The 20,899-nt window shown below is 34.4% G+C and overlaps 3 protein-coding genes across 3 annotated transcripts; 2 read left to right on the forward strand and 1 right to left on the reverse strand.

The window, feature by feature from the left end:
• Positions 1–9,662: 9,662 nt before the first annotated feature.
• LOC140814101 (E3 ubiquitin-protein ligase ATL4-like) lies at positions 9,663–11,012 on the forward strand. Its single transcript, XM_073172971.1, has one exon. It carries the CDS (start codon positions 9,799–9,801, stop codon positions 10,807–10,809), a length of 1,011 nt encoding a protein of 336 aa, XP_073029072.1. The 5' UTR covers positions 9,663–9,798; the 3' UTR covers positions 10,810–11,012.
• A 2,222-nt stretch (positions 11,013–13,234) lies between these two features.
• LOC140814175 (uncharacterized) lies at positions 13,235–15,462 on the reverse strand. Its single transcript, XM_073173067.1, has 2 exons — positions 15,053–15,462; positions 13,235–13,893 (listed from the first exon to the last, which is right to left on the reverse strand). Exons 1-2 carry the CDS (start codon positions 15,144–15,146, stop codon positions 13,301–13,303), a joined length of 687 nt encoding a protein of 228 aa, XP_073029168.1. The 5' UTR covers positions 15,147–15,462; the 3' UTR covers positions 13,235–13,300.
• Positions 15,463–18,150: 2,688 nt separating this feature from the next.
• On the forward strand, positions 18,151–20,445 carry LOC140814910 (10 kDa chaperonin 1, chloroplastic). The gene is made up of 7 exons (XM_073174005.1): positions 18,151–18,364; positions 18,472–18,530; positions 18,630–18,680; positions 19,135–19,200; positions 19,327–19,374; positions 19,560–19,589; positions 20,217–20,445. Exons 1-7 carry the CDS (start codon positions 18,280–18,282, stop codon positions 20,283–20,285), a joined length of 408 nt encoding a protein of 135 aa, XP_073030106.1. The 5' UTR covers positions 18,151–18,279; the 3' UTR covers positions 20,286–20,445.
• Positions 20,446–20,899: the final 454 nt, after the last annotated feature.

The raw sequence follows: 20,899 nt of genomic DNA on the forward strand, positions 1-20,899 counted from the left end.
TTTTATCGCATATGGCGATATCAATTGGTGAATCTATCCCTTCTTTGAAAGTAGCTTTTATCATAATCTGGATTGCTCCTATATGAATCCAGGACATAGTCCTTGCTACTTCTATCTTGAGTTTTTGTAATTCCTCCTTTATTTCTTCGGAAGGAATTAACTGCATCTCCATTCTATTTCCTGTAAGTTCCATTGGGATTGTCATTTCCCTTCTAGAAACTTTATAGATTAGATGATGCTTTCTGCTTCTTAGGCCAAGACTTCCTAAGAACTTTTCTACCTGTCCTGCAGAGAAACCTTGGTATCTCTGTAGACTTGGATTTTCTCTCATGATTCTTTGAACCATGTTATGAGATATTGTTGTCTGGCTAAAAAACCCAGACAAATCTTCATGTGTTTCGTGTCGAAACACCTCGTCTTCAGTCAGATTCCGATTCTGTTCCATCAGATTCTTCCTGACTTAAGACTTCCTCTTCTTCATATATACTCTCATCTGAGGCAATATCCTCAAATCGGTATACTTGAATGAGATCTTGGTAATAAACTGCATCTTCTATATCCGGAGTAGGATCGAAACGTTTAATACCTCTTTTCTCATTTTCTGGACAGTTGGTTGAGATATGACCTCTTGCTCCACATGTCCAGCAATTACAATCTTTGAAACTTTCATTAGCTCGCGTATGAGCTCTTCTGAAAGTTTTCTTTGTAGGTGTTCTTCCTGTGCTTCGAGATGAACTCGATGCCTGGGATGATATCCTACTTCTTGATGGTCCGCTTCTTTGTCCAGATTTATAAGATCTGGCTTTCTGTCTAGACCATACGGTTCTTGGTTTCCAAGAATTTCTTCCACTTCGTGCATAAGGATGAGTCCTAAAACTTTTCCTTTTATGCTTCTGTGGTTTACTTCCAATAATTCTTGGAAGATCATTTTCCTTACAACACAAAGGAGTTCTTTTGTTGATACCCCTTAGTCGTTTGTAATTCTTTTGTAATGCTGCCATGTGACACCATTATGCTAATTTCCCTTTAAGGAAAGAGGCTCTTCTTCCCAATGTATCTGGATTACCAGGTACGTATTCCCTTATGAGCATTTCTCTCCAAGGACTTGGCATTTTTGCGAAGAAAAGCTGCATAGCTATATCTTCTTCGACTCCTGAATTCCATCTATATTTGGTGAATAACATAATGTATTCATCTACCAAACATATATCATGTAATTCAAGACTATACAGAGCTTGAGTATATTTTTTCTTCTTCTCTGTATCTTGACTATTGAAATAGTATAAAGTGTGCTTTGAATAGGGTAGCCATCTTTCCAGCGATCTCACTAAGAGATTCCCCAACTAGGACTGACTCTTTCATGTCTGATGAAGTCATGTCCCAAGCAATTTTTACTGATCCTATAAGACTCATTTCCAAAAGTTTAATGAATCCTTCTTTGTTGAGATCAAGTGTTCCTGCTGCGATCCTCATAGCAGATGTCCAATCGTCTATGAGATCTTCTCTGTTTTTGAAGTCCAATACATCAAGGTTAAGCATAACCCCGTAAGGATGTATAGGATCTAAAACAGTTTTCCCATAGGGTGTTTGGTGCAGAGGAATTTGAGTTCTCCTTGCCCTTGTTCCCGCTGGGTGTGATCCTCCACCAGTATGGAAATCAGTCTGAGATTCTCTCATATTTACATTATGAGATCCCATACTTTCCCTTGGTGGTTCCTGAGAAGATGACCAGGTTATTGCAGGTGGTGTTTCACCTACTGCTGTATTCATCTTTAGATCTACAACTTTGAGATTTGCGAAAGATTCTGCAAGCTCTTGTAGATCCTCCAAACCAATCCTTTCTAAAGTTGTCATCAGATCAATTTCTTTTCTGAGACAGACTTGATTAGATTGATCATCTTTTCTTCTTTAGTTAAAGGTTTTGACACCACTCTGGCCTTCCCTTGTTGATGTAACAAAGGTTCGGTACCAAAGATGGTGGTAACCAGCCTCCTGAAGTTCTTCTACTAGAACTTGGTTGTTGTTTTAGTTTCTGTATTCTTGTTTGAATATCCTTTAAGATCTCAAGAATTTCTTCTTGTTTCTCTAGGACCTTTTCAATCCTTTGAGGTACATAATATAGCATATTGCCATAATTTTGTACCGTTTTCTGTATTTCTCTAAGATCCAGAGAGAGCTTAGAGGAGTCTGGTACTATCTCCAGAAATTTATTATTCTGAATCATAAATTTTTACCTGAGGGTGCTGTTGCTTCCCTTTGTAGATCTTCTGTCTATACAGATCCATTGTTCTCTGAAGAATTTCTTCTGAGTAGATTTTGAAGTATGTTTTTACGGTTCTTTAAACCTTGTAAACGCATACCTTTCGTTCTGAGTTCAGTGAAGCATGTACTTCGCTGTAATTCTTGTTCTAATTGAATTATTTCTAGGGAAATAAGTTCAATTTCGAACTGGATGGTAGTCCCTGGCATATTTAACAGACCATTGAAGATCTGGTCTTTTCGGCCTATAAGAGTCTACCTTTTGTGTATGCAAGGTTTTGCAAACACTGCTGTCTTTCATCAGGAGATAAATTTCCTGATTCAATGAGTTGTTTCAGATGCTTTATAGAACATCTGAATAGCTCTATTCGGAAACTAATATTTCTGGAATAGAGATTGAAATGATTTCGGGGATTCCTAAATCCTTTCATTTCTTGATATATGACATATACCGTCATATGTCTGATGTTTCCATCAGATCTGTACCATAACTTGGTGGTCACCATTGGAACATACCTTTGTTCTCATGTTTCTGATATCTAACAATAGTTAGATAAACTTGTGTATATTCCAAAATATTGGAATAGTTCTTGTAAATTATTTTCTCGAACTAAAGTTCGGATTCATAATTTTTTCGAAATTCTCCTTCTCATACATTTAATTACTAGTAATAATAAAATTTTCGTGTTTGAAATAAATTAACCATGCTCTGATACCAATTTTGAAGCGCGGAGGATCAATTAAAAGAAAATAGAGAATAAGGGTAGTTTTGTCAATTTTATAGGTTTAGGGAGTTAAAAGAGAGTTTTTGATGGCTAGGGAGTTAGGAACAAGTTAAGTTTGGGTTTAGGGATTTAGGAGCAATTTCCCCATTATTTAACAACATATATATTATTTTATATTATATATTAAAGTTGACCAAGTAAAGACAAAACAATTTGATATCACGTCTTTTTGTTCAAAAATCAAATTCATCCTTACATTTTGATACTTTTCCAATTTTACTCTCATAAATATCGATAATTATTTTCTTATTTTATAATATAAATCAAACTAATCACACATTTTCATTAAAAACGATTTAAAAAATATATATACAAGCAAGTAACACATTCGGATACTGACAGTATCTATACTATATTATCCAAGTTTGGGTCACTTAATATAACTCACTTTTGATATCTGTTTAAATAATTATATATATATATTATTAAAATGCTAAAAAATTGATACAGGTTATTGTACTTCAATGGACAAAGTTTTTATTCAAAAATTTTGATGTAAGTTATTGTAGTTCAATGGATTTTTATTCTAAAAATTTGATGTAGGTTATTGTATTTCAATGGACGAAGTTTTTATTCTCTAAACATTAAGTTGTATGTTCTATTCCTATTTAGGTTTTTTTTCTTTCTTTTTTTATTTTAGTTTTAAATTTATATATACAGTGTACTTTCTCACTATTTTTTATAATTAAATTTTAATATTCATTTAAGTATAAATCAAATAAATTATAAAAAAATAGTATACAAATACGTAAAGCGCGCATCATAATTAATAGCTGCTCCACAAATTATAAATAAGTAAAATTGATCTTACACCTCTGGTTTCACGAGGAAATATCTAACATTTAGAAAATTAAAACAAAATAGTTCACAAAAAAAAATGGGTGACCCTTAATTCGAAGAATATCAAATTTTAACCTAAAATTTTAGGTGTATCGGCATAGAATGTTGCCCCAAAAAATTGAAATTAATAAAACTAAAGAATCAATCAAAGTAAATGATACGAAATTAATAAAACTAAAGAATCAATCAAAGTAAATGATATGATATTTTTTTCCCAATTAGTCAATGATGAAAATTATTTTCCAACAAATTAAATGCAAAAGGAATGGTAAATTTTTGTCCATAATATCAATAATCAATGTTCTATTGTATGTTAAAGGCACAATTTGGTGCTAAGGATAATATATTTGTTAATTGTATATTTTTTTTATTTCATCCGACGTTTAAATCAAACACTATAAAGAATTAAAGTTATAAATCTTACGTTATCCACGTGTATTGTCATCACATCTTGCAATCAAATGTTGTCGAATAGTTTCGTACAATTCTCAAAAAAAGATCGATATGAGAAACATGGCACAACGGCAGCAATACTCAAGGTGTTTCGAAGCGTTTATAAGAGAAACTCCACACTAACTAAGATGTGTTGTACTGCGCTTGCAGCTACAGTGTATTATATATGGAATGCAAGAAACAATCTTATATTTGAAAATGAAAAGCCCAATGTTGTCGCAGTAACTAGGAATTCAGATTCACGTCTTCAGGATTATTCCGACTTCGACTGAAGTGTTTCGTGCGTTGACATAGATTATTGATTTCGTGTTGTATTTGGTTTGTATTGATGTGTTTCAAACTTTTTTATCTCCTGGGGATGCTCGGTGTATTTGCATTGTAACACTTTTTACACATTAATGGAAGTAATTTCATTAAAAAAAACAATATACAACTCAAGTTTTATTTTGTATTTTTTTTTTGAAAAAAACAATAGCTCAAGTTTGGGGCAAGGAATAAAAAAATTTAATTATTATCATCAAACTTTGTAGCCAACTTTTAGGATGATGCGATTTCGCAGCCTTCTACTAACTAATGTGCCTGCTTTCCGAAAGCCGAAATGTGCCCAACCAAGTCAATTTTGTTATTCTTTTGGTCTACACCTGATTTGCACTTAGCTTCTCCTCTACTTATTATATTTCATATCTTTGCATCCGGCAATATATTTAAACGTAACATGTCAAGATTACAAAATTTTTTAAAAAAAAAGATGGAATGTTTTGTCTTATGATTTCGAATAGACTGACGTGGATGTGTGCAGTCTCACTCGCTCGAGCCAACTCGTTCTTTTTCTATGTACGCTACCTACATACTCTATATAAATACGGGTTACGATTGAATTTACTCGATCTAAGATAATACGCACTCGATGTAATAATAATGAGTTGCAAAAGTGTAAAAAAAGTATATTGTTGTGAATAAAAGAACTCAAGGTGTTTGGATATATAAAAGGATAAAGTCATTAAAATGATAATAAAGAAAGAGTAAAATCTAAAAGAGAGAAGAATATAGGACATGTAGGAGAAAAGGAAGAAAAATGGAAGATATAATAAAAAGAAATTCATAGTGAAAACCAGAGCAAGTAAGGTGGACCAAATTAATGGAGACACCGTAAATCTCCACATTAAATTTCATTTGAAAATTTATAAATCCAAAAGATTATTTTTTTGAACAAGTAAAACTGAGGTTTTTACCTCATTTACAATAAGTAGTTTTCGAGATATATTTTCCCTCGTCCTTCACATTTTATAATACGATTTTTTTCTTATTTACAAAAAAAAAAAAAAAAACTCGGTCTAAAATTAAAATATGAAATCGAGAAAATACACGTTTAGATTGTCAAAGATCCACATATTATTGCAAATAAATAAACAAGATCACAACATGTGTAATGCCCGAAAATTTAATCTTAGTAATCGGTAATTATTGATTTATAATTTGATATGATAACGAAAGGATTAATCGGGACACGAAATAAGATTATATTTGAAGGGCAAAATTGTTGGACAGAACTGGTGGCGCCCGAGCGGTAAGAAATGACCGCCCGAGCGCCAAAGTCCAATAGCAATACGTTTTGGGCAGAGGAGGTGGCGCCCGGGCGGTAGTTTTTGACCGCCCGAGCGCCAAGGATGTAGGACGAGGATAGAACCTCCCGCGCCCGGGCGGTAGATTTCAACCGCCCGAGCGTCGAGCCAGCGCCCGAGCGGTAAATTACCACCGCCCGAGCGCCGCCCAAAAGATTTGAAAAGTGGACACGTATCATGAACCGAGCACCTTAGAATATATATACGTAAATCCCTCATAATTCAGTGGAAAGAAAGGTAAGAATCGAGAAAAGGGGTCAGTGAAAGTTCACCGAAAATCCTTACGCCTTTTGTGAGAAATCCGTCCGTCTGAATTGTAATCCGACTTCAGTACTGTAATCCTATAGACGCATGCTACACTTTGACGTAAGTTTTGCTACGTTTTGACATGCTTTGAAATTATGCTATTGTCAGAATTTAATAGGATTCATATATCATGTTCTTGACATGTTAGACATCGTAGAATCGAAGTCAGATGGAGAAACGGACTGATTATGGAATGGTTATGGATTTTTAGGGTATATTGAGTTATACCGGACAGATTTGAATTGTGACGGGATTACGGATTGTATTAAATATGAGTTATGGATTGTAACTGTTATCTGATGATGTAGTATTAACGGGATTACTGAAATTGTACCGTTATACCGTTGATTTTGAATTAAACCCAGATTGATCAGATTGTTATGATATTGACTGATATATTGATATGGGATTATTGATATTGTCAATACCAGACAGGCTTTGAGTTCAAGACTTGGACTGAGCCAGGAACCGACGAAAGAAAGGTATAAGTCAATGTGGTATTGGGAGATGGACTTGAGTCGGTTTAGACTTGAGTTTCCCTAAATCACATACTTTACTTTATTGCATTGATATTTGCATTGATTGATTGATATACTTGTTTTCTTGAGTTATAGATTACAGGTATTAGAAGAGTAATCTTATGACAGAAGTTCCGTTAGTGGTGGGATCACCACGGGCACATTGCACGATGTCATAAGATGGTGTATTGGCGGTTGTGCCAAAGACTGTCACTGGATGTTTGGCTATCGATGTGGATAGGATGGTGGCTTTTTCTATTACTGTTAATCAGTATTGTATCGATGTGGATAAATTAGTAGCTCTTCTATTACTGTTAATCGATGTGGATAGAATTAGAGTTGCTTATATTACTGTTAATCGGTACTATATTGATGTGGATAGAATAATAGCTTCCTCTATTACTGGTAATCGATACCGTATCGATGTGAATAGAACTGAAGTCTTTTCTATTACTGTTGGTCGATACCATATCGGCGTGGATAGAACTGGAGTCTTTTCTATTACTGCTAGTCGATATATGCATGCCAGCTTCTGGAATCGGGATCCCTAGACTAGGATTGTGTCTAGTCTGAATGATGTAGCTACGAGTATTGTCGACAGTTTGATATTGATTATGTTTCATACTTTGTTACATATATTTGTTACCTGATTACATGCTTTATATTGTTTATATGATTGCATGTTTCGTTGATTTATACTGGGAGTATATTCTCACCGGTTTATCCGGCTGTTGTCTTGTCTGTATGTGTACTTGACAACAAGTGGGACAGGATCAGGGTCCAGGAGATGAAGAGAGAGATTGTGATTAGAGTGGTGGCACCGGACTTGGACTAGAGATAGGGTTGAACACTTGATAGTAGTTGTCAAACCCTAGTTTGAATAAATGTGTTGTAATACAGGACTTGAATTTTATATACTGATATGTATATATGGTTTAATTTCACTACGTTCCGCATTAAAAAAAAAAAAAAATTAGATCATGTTTTTAATTGATTAATTAGTCCCAATTATGATTAAGAACTTGATTAGTATCCGAGTCCCCACAACATGCATATCTTCAAATGAAGCGAAAAACAGATGACCCGTAACTTATTTAAAATCGATGTTTTAAGTGTGAGACAGATTCACAAAATGAAGCTAAGAAGACATGTAGACGAACTCAAGGCATAAATCAAATAATGTGCATTAGTTACTTAAAATATTTTTTTAAAAAAAATATTTAAATTGGGACTTATTGGTTGGGAGGTCGTTGTCGTACCAAGTATAACTAAGGCGAGCTATAATGTCTCAAATTTGACGTTGGAAGTTAGGTATTTTTCGGTATAAAAATTCCACAAACGAAACGTACGATGCATATTTAAAATATTAACAGTTTTATAAAAAAAATTAAAAATAAAAATGGAAATATCAACTGGAAAAGGAAAGGGCAGTGTCTCTTATACTTATAAAATCTAAAAAAATAAAAAATTCATAAAATATTTTTATGTTTGACCCATGCATCAATCTTTGATTTTACAATGTAATGCTAAATATTTGTAATAAAGCTTAATTTGATCTTATTTTCACAATTTAAAATTATAATATTTTGTTTTGTATATTATTATAAATTTACTAATTATCGTTTATGGATATATACTTCTATTCTATATTATTAAATTTGAGATCTTTAAAGTAACTGACTTAGATGACACAAAATATTTGGCAAAAACTTGTGTGAGACGGTCTCACAGGTCGTATTTTGTGAGACAGATATCTTATTTAGATCATCAATGAAAAAGTATTACTTTTTATGCTAAGTGTATTAATTTTTATTGTGAATATCGGTAGGATTGATCCGTCTCACAGATAAAGATTCGTGAGACCGTTTCACATGAGACCTACTCAAAATATTTAATTTCATAATTACTTTTCTTACCATATTAAAAATTTCCTTAAGTCACTCCATATTTTACATAGAAAAAAATCCGAACAAAACTTTCTTTTTAAATCAAATAACTCTTCTAAATTAAAATAATTTTAGTTAATTGTTTAGTATTATTTGATCAAATTAAAAATAATAACAACACATACAATACATGTGCTTCTTTTACTAATAATATACATTATCCACACATATACAAAAATGAATAACAAAATAACTATATCGTGATTGTGAAAATTCTTCAATAGACACGACCATACTATTATCTTACATCAATTTAACATTTGAATGACACAAAAACAAATCCAAGAGACGGTAGAATATCACCAAAACCAATTTGACAAACCAAAATTAAGATTATGGTTATAACCCTGATCTGAAAAAAAAATATTGATCAATAAATAAAGAATATATTTTTGTTAAACATATTTATTTTCGTGAGACGAAATTAAAACAATTTAAATTTAAAAAAAATATTAATATTTTTTTATAAATTAAATCGGATTAAATATTAATGTTATAAAATCGATCAATTAGTTAATAAACAATGGGTCCGCTGAGTTTGTGCAGTGCGTGGAAATCAGCGAATAATTTCCGGTCCCTGTCATATATACTGCGCCACTTCTTTATGGGTTTGAACTAAAAATTTCCCGTCACATTAAATTCTTCTACCTGATCTCTGCAACTCACTTCAATTAAAATCATCGCCCTTTCACACACGTTAACCAGGTTTCCCATTCTAATATAACCAAAGGTTAGGGTGGGGAATTAATAATTTTTATTTAAAACCATTAAAATTTGATGTTATAAGTTCATTAAATCTAATATAAAATTCGAATCAAACACGAGATTATATATTGAAATTATTTATCGAGTGAAGAAGGTGAACAAAAAACTAGTCAAAGTATTTGTTCCAAAAAAGCTAAGTTCAAAACAATTTTTAATTTAAAAAAAGAAAGTAAAATGAGCCAATCTACCATGTAAACTTAATCCAACAAAAATAACACCAAAACCACCGGACAAGCTTTTACATAAATACCTCATTTCTATAATCATCTCCACTTCTCGCTCCACAGCTCCGTTCTACTCCAACATGTCAACTCCATTATCGCCGCCGCCGACCGCCGTCATCTCTCAAGTGCCGCCACCGTACGTTGACGCAGCAGAGTCTTCCACTTCAACTTCAACTTCCATTATTCTGGTTATCATAATAATCGCTTCCTCTGTTATACTCTCTGCCTCCATATACATTCTGCTCCGCTTACTTTCCTGCCGATTCCACCGAGCATTCTCCACGGCCGATGATCTAGTCTCGCTACGTGGTTTCTCCAACCGACAGAATTGCCACGCGCCGTCGAGCAGTGTACTCGATTCATTGCCACTGTTCACGTTCAGTTCCGTGACCGGTAACCTCACCGGCGGAGACTGTGCAGTTTGCTTGTCGAAATTCGAGCCCCATGATCAGCTCCGTTTGTTACCTCTCTGCTGTCACGCGTTCCACGCTGCTTGTATCGATACCTGGATACTCTCCAACCAAACATGTCCTCTCTGCAGGTCCACCGTGCTCCCCTCCGACGCAGATGTGCTCGATAAAATCCTCTCGTCCGAAAACCGCGGCACTAGGGATAACAGTTTCAGGAACGGAAACAGCGGGAGCTTTCGGATTGAGATCGGGAGTGTCAGTCGCCGCAGGAGCGAGGCGGAGGATATGAATGGACAGCGGCAGTCATATTCAATAGGTTCCTTCGAGTACGTTGTCGGTGACAACGGATACGAGGTTCCTGCAGAGTCCACCGCTCACAGGAGAGGAATCTCAGATTGCACCTCCGTGGATAAAGATTCATCGGTTGGAGTTCCGACACATGAGCCTCCGGGGGATGTTTTGGCGGCGGAGGTTTCAAGCGGCCGGAACTGGCTAAGAGACTACGTGGACCGGCTGACTTCCGTTTCTATCTCTCGTACAATGTCGTTTAGGAGCTCCGGTAGATTCTTCTCCAGCAGCAGTCGCCGTAGTGATCCTGTCTCCGCTGCCCCCGAGGATCTAGAGGCGAACAGTGTCGGAGAGGAAATCAGCGAGCTCTTCAGGTGGCTTTCAGGGATTTAATTTATAAATTCGTTAAACTTCAGGGGTAAGTCCGTACTTTCGATACATAATTCCCATATATATTTTCTCCACGTACTCTGCGATTAGCCTAGTTAAATGTAATTACTATTAGTTTAGAAAATATAATATAATTAATCAAACTGAGTTTGTTTGTAAATATTTCTCATCATTAAAAATTTCAGTTGGATCTTTAATGTCCAAATTGATGATTATAATTTAAATGATAATCTTTCAATTAAATTGCGATTAATTACCAAAAGGTCCTCTAATTACATCGTAAATAAATTAAAAAAAGTCGATGCATTTTCAGTAAAATTTCTTGCGTTTGTGTAATGCAAAAAGTTTATAATATAAACATTCTATTTTTTGTAAAAACTCAAGTGACACATTAATCCACGCTTCTAGCCAATGAATTATTCAAAGATCATACCGAGAAGTTAAAAAACACTTAAAAATAAATTTTTGTGAGACAGATATCTTATTTATGTCATCCATCAAAAGTATTACTTTTTATGTTAATAATATTATTTTTTATTGTGAATATCGGTAAGATTGACCCGTTTCACAGCAGATAAAGATCCGTGAGATCGTCTCATAAAAACCTACTCTTTGATATTTGAGTTGAAAAAATAGGATTTGGATGGTTCGTCTCCCTTTGTTTTCCGTAAAATCATGTACTAAGTACATAGTTTATCCATGTCGATTTGTCGACGGATTGACCGCCGAGGTTTATAAAATGTCAAAAATGACTTTTTTTAATATATTAATTAATTGTTGTCTTCATGCATATAAAGACAGCTGTAGATCGACGAGTTTTACACTTGTTGAATGTAAAAATAAATTTTAAAAAATTTGTGAACTTTCCAATTTGAAATTGTAGTAAGCGATTTGAGCAATTATACACATTAGAAAAAAATTGCAATTGGAATTACGAGTACTTTGGGATTTTGATCATCCTACTTGTGTTTATTTATATTCATACATAAGCAACGTTTGGTTGGGCGGATTAGGTGTGATAGATTATTTTATCACACCTAATCTTGCGTTTGGTACGATTCTTAGTAAACTAGCTCAATCCTTCTTATGAGTGATTATGTGGTATTACGTGTGATAAAATAATACCTCCTTCCTCCGTATGATTATTAATCCCTCCTCTATCCCTACCCACTTTCCAATTTTACCCTTCTTCTTTCACCGTTATTGAACCACCTCGGCTGCCGGACCGCCGCCGCCACCCTCGCCGGACCGCCACCCCCGCCGCCGCCGTCAGACCGCCACCCCCGCCGCCGTCGGACCGCCACCCCCGCCGTCCCCGGACATACGTCGGGCCATCGCCGCCGCCGGACCTTTGCCGGAACACCATCGCCGCCGCCAGACCGCCGACTGACTGTCGTCGTCGGACCGATGCCATCGCCGCCACGTCGGCTGCCGGACCACCGCCGGACCGCCGCGTCGGAGTGGAAGAAGAAAAAAAAGAAGGACAATTTTGTCTTTTCATCAAAAATTTCAAAATTATCCTACACTTAAAAATCTAACCAAACATACTAACATATATTACATATCTACGACAATAATTTCTTTATCATTTACATACTAATCATTAGTTTATTTTATCATGTAACCAAACGCAGCCATAGCGTATGCATTACGTGTTTTGTATGATATTTTTGTAATTAATTTGATTTGTTAAAATTGGATAATATGATATTGTAGAAAGCGACGAATAGTCATTATATTTATATAAAATGATGTTGTCATAATTTTAAAAATTAATGAGAGATTAAACGATAATTTGAAATATTGATGAAATAAAAGTAAGTGTTGCAATGATCACTTGTACCAAATAGATAAAAATAGGTGGAATATTTATCTCTATTGAATATTTTGATTGTAATAGTGAATTTCATCAGAAAATAAAGTTAAGAGTTATAAACATATAATAAATTTCAACCAAATTTCAATAGATCCTACCCGAACCTTGAATAACGACATCGCCTATTAAATGTGGCGTATTAATATTTTAGGTATTTATAATTATAATTTATAAGTGGGGTTGGAATTTCTTTTGAATATAATAAAAGCAAAAACTTGTGTTAGATGATCTCACGTGTCGTATTTTGTGAAAATTTATCTCTTATTTGAGTCATCCATGAAAAAATATTATTTTTTATGCTAAAAATATTACTTTTTATTGTGAATATCGATAAAGTTGACATGCCTCACAAATAAATATTCGTAAGACAGTCTCACAAAATATCTACTCTAAAATAAAATAACAAAATTCGATTCTTGACCGAATTAATTATATGTACTAAATTTTTTAGGATTTAAATTTACGTCATATTGATTAAGTTGATTAGCTACTTTCCGTACATCAATTTTATTGGTTTAAATAAATTAATATTTAACTAAAAAAATCATAATATCGGCAAATTTAACCATAATTCCTCCAACATTAAACTCATGCACTCACACAATGAGTATATATTGTTCATGAAAAAATGAGCTTGCAACAATAGAAAGTAAAAATAAACAGCGAAAGTATAAAAAACACAGAAGAATTTCGGTGACCTGCACTGCATGCCAAACTGGTTCCACTATAACACCCACTCGTCTGCACAATCCCTTTACCAAGATTTTCAAGAACAAAGGTGGTGTTTCTTTGGCTGTTACTAAACAAAACACACCAAATATACGGCCCTTTACCCTTGTGGCCTCCCAATATGCCTACTCCAACTTGGCTAAACGTTCTGTTCCTCGATAACGAAAGGGTTTTCGGATCTAGAATTAGTACGCGTGAAAATGCTTCCGATGGCTCAAGATATGTCTTTTGACACCCCAATATGTGGCCAGATATGGTTCCCAAAGTGGGAAGTTCAACGCCACAGTTGGGAGCAAATATTTCGGTAAAATAGTCCTCTGGTGGCTGGCAAGTTATAGTGTTGTTAGAGCTACAGTTTCCCTTGCAAGCATTTGCATACTGTAGGGCGATGCATCCAAGTCCAGGGCTGACACTAAGTTTTGGAGCCTTTGGGGACGTTCTATTGTTGTTAATTATATCGGCAAGATCAGTTGCTGCATTTGCTGTTTTATAGATGAAACAGTAACAGGTCATGTATAGTTAGTTACTTGACGAGTTATATATAAATGAGATGTAGAAGCAAGTGGTACCGACTTAGAAGCAAGAAGACCGACGAAGATAGTAAATCACCAAACAAAGGTTCATATTCAAGCTGCTGTGATGAACTGAGCTTCTTAATAGGTCTTATTTTTCAAATGTTTATGCATATTCTATATTGCTCGAACCCCACATTACCTAGGTAAGATTTGAGAAGTCAACTGCTCCACCACTTGTGTCATGCTAATTAAATATAGTGCTTTTACGGTAGAAGAGAATTGACTGTAAACACTGTCTCAAACCTATAGAACTCTCTTAAATCTCATGCAATTAAATTCATTGATCAACACTTTTGTGTTCCAAAACCTATTTCAAATGTTTTTTATACTACATTCAAGGCTTAATATCTAGCTTGGGAGTTCTCAAGGTTGCACAAAACACAACATAAAATTAGTATTCAGGATTCAGGACTGTATTCTAGAAATCTTTCCAGTTGTTTATTGAAGGATTCTGAATTCTCTCCAACTACGACAAATTCTTGAATCTCTGTCATCTTTGATATTCTTCTCTCTTTTCATCCTACTCTAAATTTTTGTTTGACCGAGTTTTCAAGAAAATACATGAACAGCAACCTCAAAGAAATCACACTTTTCATCCTACTCCAAATTACCAAACATTTTCATGCACACCCCCCCCAATCCTTTCGAGAAATCACAGGAAAATTAGCAGTTGTCTCACAGTAAGTCACCCTTTAGTAACATCCGTGGGGCGACATTGAAATCCTAAATCAAGTTTTTTGGCAATGGATCCATAATCTTAGTCTCCTGTAGTTAGTTTATAACTAGAATATGGCAGCAACAACCTCATAGAACATGGGCAAACACAAAGGTACACTTGAGAAAATATGAATAAACGAAGCTTGTAGCATGATTTGATAATGCAAGGCTTAGAATTCCAATTGAGAATCATCGTTCTCTCCAAGATAACAAAAAGAAATAAAATCACACTTAAATTTTCGCCCCCATTTTCTGACTCCGTCATCCAACTTATAATAACAAAAAATACGAAAACTAAGCAAATGAAGAAGAAAAAAAGAAAACAGAGCCAAGAAAAAGGTCGGTTTACCACTTTTCTTGGAGCAAACGCACGCTGCGAACAGAACAAAATTACAGAGAAGAATCCACTGGAAGTAACAAAGTATCTTGAGCCACATCACCATTAGTAGTAGCCCACCAACCAGAGAACAAATCCAAATGCAAGTCTAGAAAGTCTGGTTTCTCCGTGAGTGGGGATGAGAAAATTAGTTTCAAGAAAAGGTATGTAGCTTTGTTAATGGTGGCTTAGCTGGTTAAATGGGAATGCACGAAAAATGGGAAAAAACAAAAGGGTCTGGGAATGGTGTTGGATAGTTGCAGGGTTCAAGGACAAAAGCTGGGAATGGTGGCCCCCTGGCAGACGATGATTGATTCCTTTTACTATGGAGTCGGGCTCTACAAATCGGGTCGGGGTCATGTTTTCGGATTTAATCGAGAATGGGAATTTTGAGGACATTCTGCGAGTATCACGCGGGAGGGATCCTTAAGGGTTAAGGAGATCCTATCTATGTGGGCATTGCCTCCATGAAAGGATGGATGGCCAAGATCTTGCCAAACATACAATTTCAAAAAAAAAAGTGGGTCCTACATATGTATGGACAAATCTTGACCATCCATCCTATCATGAGGGCAATGTCGTATAGGTAGGATGAAATAAACCCTAAGTAAGCAAGCTCACAAAGACCTTGAAAACCTTATAAATAGCTCCAATCATAGGGATGAAAATGGAGTAGGCTTATCATCCTCAACCCGACCTCCTAATAATATGCTAGTTCTCGTCTCTTGTTTGATTCCCTAGTTTCTGTTTGTTTGGAGAATTTTTATCCCAATCCGTGATTAAATCTTTATCTCCATCGTTATCGCTTCTTCAAATATCCATTGAGTACGGAGTAGGACTCTTGTGAGACGGTCTCACGAAGTGAGACGGGTCAACTCAACCGATATCACAATAAAAAGTTATAATTTTTCATGGATGATCCAAATAAGATATACGTCTCACAGAATACGATATTGACTATTGAAAGACGTTGAAGTTTTATTAGTTTATACTTCTTTATGTTTATTTTTGTTATAATTTATCCAAATTCCCGATACAAATAATGTGTTTAATCTTATTTCTATGATATTTGTACAAATAAAAAAAACTAATTACTATTTTATTAGTATTTATATATATATATGTTCATTAAAACACTCAATTGATATTTGGTGTGTTACATTATTATTATTAATATGATGATTATTATTATTATTATTATCGAGACGAGTTCAATGATGAGTATATCATTCTCAAAGTTCCCTCGAACCCGCCACATTTAGGATTGTCTTTACAAGGCTCCAAATTTGCGGAGAAATTGTCATCTATATCCAACTTTTTACATTTGAAGAAAATGTTTTATTTTACTCAGACATTTTACTATTCTAACATTCTTCAATTTGTATCATCTTCGGATAATCCCTAACTTGAATGTCATATTGTTTTCGCGAGTTATTTCTTGATACTCTAACGTTTGTGTGGAACACAGGTAACGAAAATCTAAATTTGGAATTTAGATTTACGGGAGCATTAGCTGTGCACTTGGATTTGCGCTCCCAAATTCGAAATTTTGACGTACCCAAACCTCATTTAATTGGCTACATGTAACATCTATGTCGAAAACCTCCTCTGACTTTTAGCTTTTTATACAATATTTTTAAAGATTTTATTAATACTAGTGCATACGTGTTGCGTGCTTGTATAATATTTTTTATAATTCATTTGATTTATATTTAAATGAGGATCAAAATATAATTATAAGAAATAGTGAGGGATTACACTCTAATTTTGATATATAAATTAAAAAATTGAACCTATAACTTAAACCTCAAGAAACAATGACTCTATCCGCTAAACTACGTACAACTTACATTAAAAATTTGACATTTTATTAATATATATAATTATTAAAACAGACCATGATACCAAAGTTAGTTATTCTAAATGTCTCAAACTTAATAAGATAGTATAGATTTTTCAATATATTATTATTATTATTATTATTATTATTATTATTTATTAATAATGCACGGAACACTTTAATCCTTTTAGCCAGTAAACTTAATTATCCTTCATTTATTAAAGATATTATACATCATTTATTATCATATCTCAAAAGACAAAAACTTGTGTGAAATGGTCTCACGGATCGTATTTTATAAGACGAATATTTTATTTGGGTCATCTATGAAAAAATATTACTTTTTGACAAAAAACTTGTGTGAAACGGTCTCACGGGTCGTATTTGAGAGACAGATCTCTTATTTGGGTCATAAATAAAAAATATTATTTTTTTATGCTAAGAGTATTATTTTTTATTGTGAATATCGGTAATATTGATCCTGTCTCACAGATAAAATTTCGTGAGACTGTCTCACAAGAGACCTACTCTTACTTTTTATGCTAAGAGTATTACTTTTTATTGTGAATATTGGTAAGATTGACCCGTCTCACAGATAAAAATTCGTGAAACCGTCTCACAAGAGACCTATTCATACATTTTTACTCACCACCATTTAACGATGGATTTGGTTAATTTTAGCTTCACACTAATTTCACATCGAAATATTTATTTCTCAAACACAATTTCCAAATATAACTCAAAATATTATTTCCAAAAAAAAATTATATACGTTTTTTGTTATATTTTAGATCACTTTTTTTATACAAAGTCACGACATATCCACCATTCGTCTGTCTCTGCTTTTTCTAATTAACATTTCAGCACAAAATTTTCATTGTCTCATTACACAATAATTCATAAAAAAATCAACAGAATGTAATTTTTTTATATATATTTTATTTTTTGATGAGTTGTCTCGTCTAACCCACCACCCATATTAAATTGAATTAGATTGATAATTTCTCATCTCGATCGACACGGAGAAGGTTTGATTGAGTTGTCTCGTCTAATCCACGACCCATCTTAAATTGAATTAGACTGATAATTTCTCATCCCGGTCTCGATCTCGATCGGCCCGTCGCAACCCGCTCCGCGCCGACCCATCTGAGAGAGACATTAGCGTCAGATGGACCATTTTTAGAGTTGCATATAGGGGCGTGACATACAAGACAGAGAGGGTGAAAAGTCGGGTTACCGGGTCGAACTATCTAGAACTCTTAGACCCGTAGATTCATCTTTTGTGCGTTGAAAGTTGTTTTAAACCAAATTTACCAACCCTAAGACACACCCCACTGCACAAGCTCCAACTTCCTTATCCATGGCGTCTGCTTTCATGTCCCTTGCTAAACCCTTTGCTTCTAGCAAAGTCGACCTGCCGTCTCTCTCGAGTGGAAGACCCGCAGGTTAATTTCTGTTACATTTAGCTCCATTTTCCCATTTCTTTAATTTTCTAACGATGCTAGTTTTTGAGTGCTTACATTTCTTTCGATGATTGATTTTTTTTTGTCAGGTCTGCGGAAGAGGTTTTTGAGGGTCAATGCTATTGTAAAGAAATACGAACCTACGAAGGTTTTTCTTTTTTCAATTACGCTCTTCTGTAACCTGTTTGCGCTAATTTACGGCTATGCAGTTATGGGGTTCTTTGTACTTGTTTCTATTTGCGCGTAGGTTGTGCCTCAAGCTGATCGAGTCCTGATTCGTCTTGAGGAGCTGCCTGAGGTATTTTTGTTCGCGACTTATTGTGGAGTGGTCGAGTGAGGGGGAAAAAGAATCAAATCATGTGTATTTTTTTTAAAAAAAGTTTGATTTCTGCCATCTAAATACATTATGCCAACCTCCCTGAGTGGGTTTCTTTGGGCCACCACTGGCTAAACAAATGGGATATTTTAGTATTTATGTGATGAAATGAATTCTTTACCAATCTTTGGCAGGTGTTGGTTTTTGATCTCCATTGAGTTGTATATAGCATTTTTTATATCAAATTGTTGAAGAATCTCAACGGGTTGCTTTTTTCATCTGCTTTCTGTGTGTTGCTAATTGTGCTACGATATGTAGAAATTCTCTCTTATCTTGTAAATTCGGTGTATTTTTGAGCACTTTATGTATTGCATACTTTGCTATTCCTAGTAACATTTTTAGTGTCATAGAGATCATTAAGCTCTTTTCCGTGCAGAAATCGGCTGGGGGAGTTTTGTTACCCAAGTCAGCAGTTAAATTTGAACGGTACCTTGTGGGAGAGGTGAGTGATGAATAACAATATTTATTGGTTGGGATTTGTCATTAGTATTGCATATCCTGATTTGATAAATCCGATATTTGAATTCAGATTCTCTTCTTTTCTTGTCTCATTAACATTTCCTTTCAGGTTCTTTCTGTTGGTGCTGATGCTGGGGGAGTGGAGAGTGGAAAGAAGGTGAGATCGTGAAGAGTGTACTTCTTGTATTTAGACATCAAGATTTGTTTTATATGTTAAAAGTCAAAAAGATCTGTATTATATGTAAAAAGATTCAAATGTTGCTGGCAGTTCTGTAACTTGTGTGTCTACCGCACTATCTCAGACTTGTCACATTCCAAACTTGATAATTTCCTTCCTTGCAGGTTCTTTTCTCTGACGTAAATGCTTACGAGGTACGCAGTTTAGGATTTCCCATTGAATGTCTTGATTACTTTTATGAGAGCACAATATGTTTGAAACTTGGATGAGACCTTGGTAACTGTCATGTAGATGTGAGATGGTGAACAAGTTTCCTCAAGCCTTCTGATTTTTTTTCCTAGAAAATCTTGGAGTTTTTATTTTGAACGTTAGATCTTTTTTCAAATTTATTACTTGATTGAGCTCCTAAACATTATATAATCTTTTGGCCGGACAACCTTTACAAATCAATTTTATTTCCTTAATCAAATCCATCATCATAAGACGAGAGTCACCATCTCTCACACCTCCTACTTACCTCTCATCTCAATAATTTTAAGATGCTTCAGATTTTGTTTTATGGGATAATATTTAAAACTTAAACAAACTTGCTGGGATGCTTTGAATTAGTCTTTGATATATCATACACAATAACTTACCCGTGTTTAGTAAATTCCCTAGCTGTTATATATGTTACTATTTTCTGAGACAAGTTCTGAAATCAGAGTTTTGTGTGCTGGTTAGTTTCTTGAATATGTGACTAGAATAACTATGTGCCACCCTCGAGTAGTTTGTTAAATTTAGGTCCAAAACCTTTATGTTTTGTGTTTGTGCTTTTCCAGATTGATTTGGGAACGGAAGCAAGGCATTGCTTCTGCAAAGCAGGTGATCTGCTTGCTTTGATCGACTAACGCATTTTCAAACGCAAATCTCAGATTTAGCCTTTGATTTATCACAAGAGGTATGATATCGACTATGTTGAAGCAGGCTACACTGTGTGTAATCAGTTGAAAGAAAATTTGCCACATTTGATCGAATAATGAGTAATGTTGAGGATCCATTTTTAGTTTATGTTCTCCACTTCTCCTGAGAAAAGATATTTTAGTGGATTTCCCTTTGATAGACCACTCGTGGAAAGATCAAGTTTACAAAATAGTTTTGATTGCAGAGATATGGATTCAGGGTCAGTAGGTTTCTACCCGAATCTGATATGTTTAAAAAATAGGCCTCGTTTTAGAAATTTTCCCATGATAAAACTCTTGACCATGTGGTTTTTACATAGTACTTTTTGTTTTGGGTCCAAATTTTTTGAACAAGGAATGTAAATTCACCTTCCGTCGAAATTTTCATCTACTATAGGTAGTATCAATGGACATGGAAATGAATTAAAGATTAAAACTCTCGGCAAAAGGTAGTTCGAATTTTAAAAATTGTTTTTTTCTTATCAAATGATATTTTTCTATCGATTTATTTTAAAAATTATATGGTAGGAAAAACCCACTGTTTAAAATAATGAATTTATTAA

This window comes from Primulina eburnea, chromosome 15 (assembly GCF_022965805.1).
Source record: "Primulina eburnea isolate SZY01 chromosome 15, ASM2296580v1, whole genome shotgun sequence".
Taxonomy (NCBI): Eukaryota; Viridiplantae; Streptophyta; class Magnoliopsida; order Lamiales; family Gesneriaceae; genus Primulina; species Primulina eburnea.